The sequence below is a fragment of the Athene cunicularia genome (assembly GCF_003259725.1).
Source record: "Athene cunicularia isolate RWA chromosome 3 unlocalized genomic scaffold, athCun1 chr3_part1, whole genome shotgun sequence".
NCBI classification, from domain to species: domain Eukaryota; kingdom Metazoa; phylum Chordata; class Aves; order Strigiformes; family Strigidae; genus Athene; species Athene cunicularia.
In genome coordinates, this window is record NW_020799097.1 from 21,637,369 (window position 1) to 21,646,793 (window position 9,425).

General features: G+C 43.8%; 1 protein-coding gene across 1 annotated transcript; it reads left to right on the forward strand.

The window, feature by feature from the left end:
• Positions 1-19: 19 nt before the first annotated feature.
• Positions 20-8,339, forward strand: FAM110C (family with sequence similarity 110 member C). The gene is made up of 2 exons (XM_026845600.1): positions 20-1,223; positions 4,440-8,339. The coding sequence occupies exon 1, from the start codon at positions 86-88 to the stop codon at positions 1,181-1,183; it is 1,098 nt and encodes a 365-aa protein (XP_026701401.1). The 5' UTR covers positions 20-85; the 3' UTR covers positions 1,184-1,223; positions 4,440-8,339.
• The last annotated feature ends 1,086 nt before the right edge of the window (positions 8,340-9,425 follow it).

Below are 9,425 nucleotides of genomic sequence, written 5' to 3' on the forward strand. Positions count from 1 at the left end.
TTTTTTTTTTTTTTTTTTTTTTTTTTCTTTTTCCTTTTCCTTCCCTCCCAGGACTGGAAGCAGGATCCGCGTCCCTGAAACTGCTATGCCAACTGAACTCTGCCGAGCCGTGAGCATGCACGCCATCTCCGACCTCCACTCCTCCCTCACCCTGCGGCTCCTCAACAAGGGGCCCGAGTACCTCCGCAGGCAGATGGAGGCCGGCACCCCGGGCAGGAGGAGTGCCGTGGAGAGGCTGGCAGCCGACAAGGCCAAGTACGTGAAAAGCCAGCAGGTAATCAGCACCAAGCAGGAACCCGTCATCGTGCTCAGCTCAGCCTCAGAGAGCAGCAGCGAGACCTGTTCGGTGGAGAGCAAAGCCGTCAGCAGGGACTTTGGCAGAGGGAAGGGCACGAAGCCCCTGGAGCTGGGCAAGGCGGTTTACTCCTGCCGTGCCCCCCTGCAGCACGGCCCCCCCATAGCCAAGCGCAGCACCCCCAAGAGGCAGATGCGGCCGGATTCCCTGGTGATTTACCGCCAGAAATGCGAGTTTGGGAGAGGTCAAAGCCAGGACAACTCCCGGGGGAGCTTGGTGAGGAGGATCTTCCAAGGGTCCGTAAAAGAGAAGCAGTTGGCTTCTCCTGAGATGCCCAGAGTCATGGAGGACTCTGCAGCCACCGAGAGCCAAGAGCCTCTCTCAGCAAAAGACGGTGACCGTGAGCTGAGCGACCATGGAGCAGAGCAAACCGGCGCTGTGAGCACTGAAGCCCCGGAGCTATGCACAAAAGAGCATGAGAGACCCTCAAAACCGAGTGTACCTCCTGAGGAGGTCAAGGAGGTGAAGAGGAGAGGTCTCCATCGCTCCCAGTCGGACATCAGCTCTCGCTACTCCAAGTCCTTCTCTGAGTTTGATACATTTTTCAAATACTGTGGCCTGGAGCAGGAGGTCATCGAGGATCTTGGGAGAGAGAACTTCTCCGTGGTGTCTGACAACATCTCCTTCAAGATCCGCAGCATCAGCGTCGCAACGTCCGAGAGCGACTTCACTAGGCACAGCGGGGACGAGGGGCTGCTGGAGGATGAACTCACAGAGCAGGTCCCGAGCAGCACCTCCGTGATCGAGCGCAACGCTCGGATAATCAAATGGCTGTACACGTGTAAGAAAGCCAAGGAGACTAACAAGGTGATCCAGGAACTGGCATGATGGCTTCTTCCAGCGTGCGTTGCAGCCTGGTGAACTCAAGGTGTGTGCAAAGCCTCGCCCTGTCGATTTATATATTTCTCTTTCCTCTTTAGCGAGTGGTTGTCTTTAGTCTTTTCACGAAGGGCTGAAGGAAAATGTATTTTGTATACTACATGCTCTACTATGGCCTTTTTGCAAAGCAGTGTCCTTACAAAAAACAAAATACAAATGCGTGCAGCTTGCCAGATTTAGATCAGATCCCCTCACGAGAAATTAGAGGCCAGTGTCTGTGAAGGATGTCTGCCCTTTGCTGATTCCTGCTTTGTAAATAGCTTGTTTTCTCTAATTTCTGCTATATTAAATGCTAGGGAAAAAAACCTTGGAAGAGTGTTCAACCCTTAACTAGAATTGCTTAGATAGCAGACTGAACTGAAACAATTACTAATTAGGAGTATGCTGTATCCATACTATACTGCTACAGTTTTCCCTTCTTTCCACTGCTCTCTCCCCCTTCCCCTTATACATAGGAAGCCCCCAGTACCAGGAAAGCAAAGCTGAGTCAGTGCTCCTGCTAGCAATCTCATTCCCCCTACAGCTTTCTGCTGGGACCATAAAAGTTTGCTCCAGGTGACCCCCTAGCATTTCACAGGCTTTAAGTTTTGTGTCCTCTGACTGTAGTGAATGGCTCCTCTGCAGTGGGTTTTGCCTTGCGGTTTGGCACCGAGAGCTGGAAATCTGTTGTGCGGTTTGCCTTGGTTAGAGGGGTACTTCACTGTTTTAAACTAAAGATAATATAAATATGTGGCATCTAGGCTTGGAAATCAGTTACTTCACAGACAGAAGCAGAACAAATTTGGCCCTGGCAAAAGCCGACATCCTGGTTTTAATAAAAGCGGTGTTTATATATTCATGGAGCCTTTGGTATTGAAGATCTAGTAGATAACAGTTTTTTTTCTCCTTCCAATATGTGAAGCCCTTAGGATAAGTACCACAGCTTACAGTGTGGTATTTAAAAATTGCATGAGTAGGTTCTTGATATGAAGGATTACATGTATATTTTCTGACAGATCGTAACTGGTGCGTGAGAAGAACATCATTTAGTGCAGATACAGCTGTTGATAGAGTGTGTGGGCCTTGTGAGTATGGAGAAATGTAGTGCTCGAACGTCTGTCCTTCGTGCATGTGGGGCTGTCACTCCTGAGTCCTTTAAACTATATAATGGAAAAATCAATTTACTCAATTGAAATTGGTTTTAATTATGTGAAATTTGGATCGCTTTTAAAATTTGAATTTTTCTCAAAAGCCTATTTCCTTCCTGCAAGTTGAGGGAGGAGAAAGGGAGACAGAGCCATTTTCACACAAACATTTCAAGCCCTTGTAGATAAGAATGGTTGTCAGGTATCCAGCTGACAACTTAAAGAAGTGTTGTTATGTGATAGAGCCTTTCCCAAATTAACTTAGAGAAAAGAAAGGGCCCTAATAATTTCTTCTTACTCATCCTTGTGTGATAAAAAGACAGGGATATACACAAAAAAAAAAATGATGCTGGTAGCAGTTTGTGAAGCTCATTGCAACTGCCAGCCTTGCTAAACGCAGAGGATGGGAGGCAGATTTCAGGGCAAGCAGGAGCCACGGAACAAAACCAACCACATTTCCGTGAAGCAAAACAAAATAAAAGCCTGTTTGCTCCTGAATGCCCATGCTGGGGGTAGGGTCCAGGGCCAGAACCACAGTTGTCACCGCAGCGCCTGCTCAGGAGGGAGCAGTTGGCTCTTTCCCATCCATTTGCAGGGTGCTAAGCGTATCCAGCGCTGCCCCTGAGACTGGAGGTGCTGGTGACCACCCCAGGGACCATGCAGCTTGTAGAGGATGTGCTTCACCAAGGCAAAGGCAGGAGGGGGGAACTGCTTTTCCAAGGTCTGAGCCAGTGTAACCTCACAGGGGCTCCGTCAATGGCTTTTTTGTTAACATCTAAGACAAAGTGACAGTTCATAGCATATAGCTTAACAGGGTTTTAAAAAGACTTCCATGAAGTAAACAGAAAGTTTATCCCAGTCTGTGGTCATTCTGCAATTTTAATACCTAGAACAAGGGAGGGCTTTAAACTGTCAGCAATCTCCTTTGGCACTAAAATTTTCGGCAGCCTAGGAAACACTAATCCATAAGGTGCATATTATAAACCTGATTTTAGGCATACTAGGGCTGACTCTGAGCTGATAGACCTCAGCACTAGGACTATGATTGCTCCTAGGGTAATTTCTGAAAACTGAGAATGTACTTATTTAGGCCACAGAACCAGAAAGGTCAGTTTAAAAATACCTGTACCTAACACCCAGAATAAAGGACAAGAGTCACAGCAGCTACCATAAGTTAAATATTACATTTACTGGACAGAATTTAAGCTGAGAGTTGTTATCACCATATGATTGCAAGATGAGTCCTGTAGTTCTGATCAAATGTTCATCTTTGCATTCAGTCCTACACTTTCTCTGACAATTCATCATCAGGTTATCTATGTGTTTTCACTGTATCTATTTGGCTCTGTTTAGTTTTCTTACTGGTTATTAATGGGCAGTGGGCTTCTGTGCTGCATGGGGGAGCAATATGCTCTCTCCAGCCTTCCCAGGTACATCCTTGGAAGATTCCTCATTTTACACAGAGGCTTGAAAATTGTTGCACCTTCTTTGGAAAAAGGCAGAAACCTTTTTTTCTTAAATCCAGCATTCATTATGTGTAAAACGCCTTTCAAGAACTGCAGGGCTCTTATGGGCTGGTGATCATTCCATACATATTTTATGTTCTCCATTTAATTTTTCATGAGCTCTCTGGGACCCGGTAGGGCACCATGTAAACAAAACAGTTATCTGAAGGATCAGGTTCCCTAACATGTTTCATCAGAGTGATTGCAGAGTCTGAGCGTGGGTTGTGAGCTTCAGAAAAGTGAGGTCCTCAGTGAGATGGGCATTGCTGTTTCTCAGTGGGACATTGCCTGGATTCACCTCTGCAGTTCAGCTCCTCTCACTGTCAGCCCTGCTTGACTCTAAGGAGGTGGCTCACTTTGCGTCCTCTTTCCTGGGCTGAATCAAGATTATTCAGCCTTGAGTTTCAGCACCATTCTTAAATGGTTGTTCATTTTTTAAGTGGAAATCTCCTGTGATGAGAATTTACTATGTTGGCAATAGCCATAAGGAGCTGAATAAAATCTTTAGAATATCACCTTATGATTGTCTGATGTGATAAATAATAAATGACACTTTTTTTTTCCCTCTTTCTTCAGCATTCTTGACTTGGAAGTTGAACGAAACCAGACACAGGAGGAAACTCTCCCCTCATCTGGCTCACAACTCTTTGTCCAAGTTTAGTATTTTATTATTGCCTCCTACCCTCGCCCCCATCCACCGGCAGCCTCACTCTTGTCACAAGTGCAGGGGTGTCCAAGAGTGCGATGACAAGCAGAGATTGTGAACTGTACCCTAATGAGGCAGCAGGAAACAAAGGCTCCTGGAAAAGCAGTGTGATGGCAGCTGCCATCCACAATAATATTCAGCATCATCTCACTGCCTCAGGATGCCATTCTGGACTGTGACAGAAGGTCTATGTTGTGCACCTGTCTCTCTGCAGCCATAAATTTGTTGACAGGGATGGGGTTAGAAAGTGGAAATGAAGTGGGAGTGACCTCTGGGTGAGGTGTTTCCTGGCAGGCAGGCAGGCTCCACCTGGATGTTCAAAGACTGTCTTACCAGGGCTGTTTGACCAGGGCTCATCCTGACATCATTAGACATTATTTGCTTGGCTGGTGAAGACTAACAGTGGCAGCTTTATCTGGGATACTTGGCAAACACACTGTAAGCGAAATTCCTGCCAAGCCTCTTTTTCTCTGAGAGTACTTAAGCCAAATTGGAGTACCTTGTATCCATCTAGTTTGCTCTGTCACACAGCTTGCTCAGCCAGTGGGGAGGAATAGCCTTTAAAACCCTCTTCAAAATATTTTCAGGAGCATGGTACCAAAAAGCAGGTAGTCAAAAATGAGGAAGGGTTTTGCATGGTTACTCCTTGCTGCAGAATGGTACATTTCACATGTACATAGGCCCCTCCACTTTGTTTGCAACTTGTCTCCAACTCTGGCATTGCGAACATTGTAAGGTTTGGCAGCTTGTGGTTTAACACCTTTCATTTTATGCACTGTGAGTGAGCAGTGGGCTTGTAGAATCACCTTAAGAAAAACTGTACCCTGGCTTATGTCAGTTCACACTTTCCTAGCATGGGAGTGGAGTAGGGCTGTCCTTGTGATATGCGGGATGGCATCCCTGCACTGCAAGGCAAGAAGACATGTTAGGGCACAGCTGTGCCAGGTAAATGTCCTGATGGGGTGAGACACCCAGTGTAGACAGCGCTTTTCTCAATATCATCAAGAAAAGGCTTCATTTGGACTGGCCGAGCTAAACATGTTTTAAAAGCTGATCAAAAGTACTTTGAATCATCAGTTTTACAGAATGAGGCCTCTACAATAACCCATGGAATTTGCAGGCTGTGCCTCAAACACCCCAGTCTGTCATTGCTTGCTAGAAAATGTCTTGCACCAAAGCATTTCTTTGTGGACATTGCAAACCACAAAAAAATGCAAAAAAATTCCCCAATCAAAGCCAAAACCAGTTCCCTTTTTAGTCATACCAATGCCTGTCTGTGATAGCTCCCCCTCTGCCATAATGGTGACTTGACCAGAGGGTCCTGCAGAGGTTAAAAGTTTACTTTGTGTTGCCATGGATGTGGTGTCCTGGTGTTCAGCTTACCTGGCTGTCAAACCTGCAACATGAGGAGTCCAGAAACACCAACTTTCATTCTCCGCATTCCTGCTGACCGCACTGCGGCAGCTCACTCTGTTGCCTCTTCTGGCCCAAAACAGCTGCCAGCACAGCCAGGTAGATGCCGAGCCCAAGTGAACACTCAAGCTGCATTTCTCAAGTGTTTGCTACTCAGTAAATACGGGAGCAGAAATCGGGAGCGGAAAGGGCGAGGGTGAGTGTCAAGGATTCAATAAATCATTGGTGGTAGGAGGAACAGTTGCCCTTTTTAACTTATGCCAACGTTGCACGTGGAAGAGTTGCTCCTGAAGTGCTCATCAAGTGGTTTAGTTGACATCAGTTATATTCACAGCAAGATCATCAGGGTTGCACTTCCATGTGTTTTAAATGTGTTTCTCTGTCCTTGGATGGTTAGTTCTCAATTACAGCAATGGTTTGGGAATGCAGGGCATTTGTCTTCATTTTCTAATGTTAGGCACTAAGGTCTACATGTCTGAAGTTGTCAAGGTAGATGACAATTCCAGATAAAGTAATTGTTGAACCCACTTTCCACTTGGGAGAAAACTAAATAGTTTGCATGCGTGAGCTGCAAACTTAGAGGGAAGGTAGTACATGGGGACGTTTTCATTAATGAAATTTCTGTGTGTATTTGTTACATTATTATTAAAGGATGATTCTCAGAAAACTCCAACCCAAGATGCTGCTAATAAGATATATGTGCTTAAGGTGCAGGTTTTTAAGGGACACAGTCTAGATTTATTAGTCAGGGACATAAGCTGACGTATCAGTTCTTTTCATGCTCACTTTGCAAGTTGCTGTCCCACATAAATATTTATATGCATTTGTCAGAGCTAAGGACTGCTTTTTTTTGAAAATGTGGATGACACTAGACAGCTCAGAGCGCAGAAAAAATTTTCAGTGTTACAAATCAGTGCCCTGTCACAGAAGAGAATTAATTTGTTTCCAAGGAAAATTTTGGTTTCATTTTCAAGCTTCTGTTTGGTTTTGCTCTTTTAGTTGAACAGCTCTCAAAAGTTAAGATACAAGGTGCATTTGTCATAAGTTTTCAGTGTTAAGAAGGAATATGTTTAATTTGCTTGAAAGTATTGTACATCAGCCTTTCTCAAAATCGATGAAGGTTTTATGGCAGAGCTTAGTGAAATCAGATCTGGCCCCATTCTGAATATTTTTTTAATCCTCCTTTTTGTTTTTATGAACAGTTCAGGGGTGACTTTCCACACTGATATGTGGCAAAATTTCCCCGACTTTGTTCAAACTGATAGGAACCCCAAGCTCTCCCAGATACCATTTACTTCAGAGAAATGTGGACCTAAGATCTTTCCCTGATAAGCTATAGATTCCCTTTATTTAATAATACCTTCTGGGTAAACTAATAACCTACCTTTCCCAGTATGCCAGAGCAACAGCAGATGACAGTCCTTCTTTCTGCATACATCGTGGGAATGGGCAATCCTGTCCTTTTTCCAGAGAGTGGGAGCTCTGGGCTTCCACTGAGCTCCTGTTATTGTTACATGTAAAGGCTTTTCTTTCCTTCTGCTGGGTCTTTCAGTCATATTCCTCAAAATGAGAAGAAAACTTGTGAATGTTAGTCATTACCTATCCTTTTCTCAAAAAAAGTGTCAAGTTTTTTTTTACTGTTTGCTTATAAAAGACATGCTTTGAAAGGGGTGGGATTTTTCAGCTTTAGTGGTAAACTGCAGTAAAGCAGGCCATGGTGGTACAAACAGAAGTTCTAGCAATGGAGTTGGGTTTCTAGTCTTTTGGGAAACCTAAAAATGGGGCTGAGGACAGAGGCAAGTCATCAACTGAGTTATTAGTTTGTCTAGAACTATGTAAACTAAAATAGTCAAAGGGAGTGCAAATGTGCAGTGCAAACTGCTATTGACACCCAAGTGTTTCAGGGTGCTCCAGTGCTGTGACAAGGGGCAATGTCCATGGCTGTAGTGTAACAGGCAAAAGGTACAAAGTCTGTTTTTTATGACCTGGAAGCAAGTATTTGCAATAAAGGCATCAAATAGAGACTGTAATCTTTGCAATATATTGTAAATATTACTTTACAGAAGACTATAAGTAAGAAATACAGATTTTTCTATATTATGTATATTACTTTTCTAAGGGATATAAGGACTTGTATTTTGTGAAATCAGCCAAACATTACAACAATGAAGATAAAGCAGAAACGTTCTCCTGTGAGCAGGTTGTCCTGTCATTGCCTCCTGTGAAGTTTCTTGCATCTGCTTTTGAATCCTTTGAAATGGAGTACTGTCATTTCTAAGTTGCTATGTTTATATCCCTGTGAAAGAACCTGTGTGCTTTTGAATGCATACAAATAAAACTACCACTCTGAAAGTTAATGTTTTTTTTAAAAAGTGTACTTTTATTTTGTTGTCTCCATTAGGGTACTATTATTTTAAAGCTAGAATCCCATTAGGGAATTCATTTCTCTGTGAGTGAGGCTGATATTAGACTGAACATCTGAAAGCACAGTGCTTCCCTGGGTCATACCCAGACCCCTGGCTGAGAGCTTAGGCAGGGAATCTTGTAAGGAGATGGCAGGTTAACTGTTAGCTCTCAGTATCAGTGCATTTGAAATGTATGAGGCTAGGGCCGTTCCACAGTGTTCTCATAATTTTTATTTCAGAATATGTGTGAAAAGATAGTTTATTTCTGAAGGGTAGTATTTTTTTTCTGACTTTAGTATTATATTTGGTTTTACTCACTGTCAAAAGCTACAGTGTGCTGCAGGCAATACCACATTCATCACAGCCTGTCCCCAAATCAGCAGGGAATTTCAAGTTCTACTTGGAAAAAGCATTATCTCCAGAATCTTATTATCAAGCTGTTGTTTGACTGGATTCCAAGAATTCAATATATGATGCTAATTCCCTGTGCATGTATTTTGTGAAGAAAGCAGCAGAAATAATTGTTTCATACAGTGAGCTTTTACTAGAGACCAATGCACTCCCGTTGCATAATTATCATTTTGGTGTGGTCTCATGTGCTCAGACACAAGTGTTTCACCAGCCAGCATTTGAACACAACTGGAGGTAGAGCTAACAGGCTTCCTGTGCAGATTAGGCTCTTCCACAAAAACCCAAGAGCAACTTTATCATCATTGACATGTAGCCTTCCTCACACAAGCCCTGGTTGACCTGTGTCAACTCAAGATACAAAGCAAGTCTGGAAAGGACAGTTTGTGCATCCCCCTTTTGATGGAGGTTAATGTCCCATAGCAAGTCTTTCCTAGTTTTGAGGCCTTAGAGAGGAAGGAGTCATCATAGACTGTGAATAACCTTGCACTACAGCCCATCTTAGCATTTAAGAACATCATTCTTAAGTCATTTTTCACATAGCTTCTGTGTCCCACATTTTATGAAGTCTGGTGGATTTTTTTCAGAAATAAGGATTTGCAGTCTCCTGTTCTTGGACTCTCTGGTGCA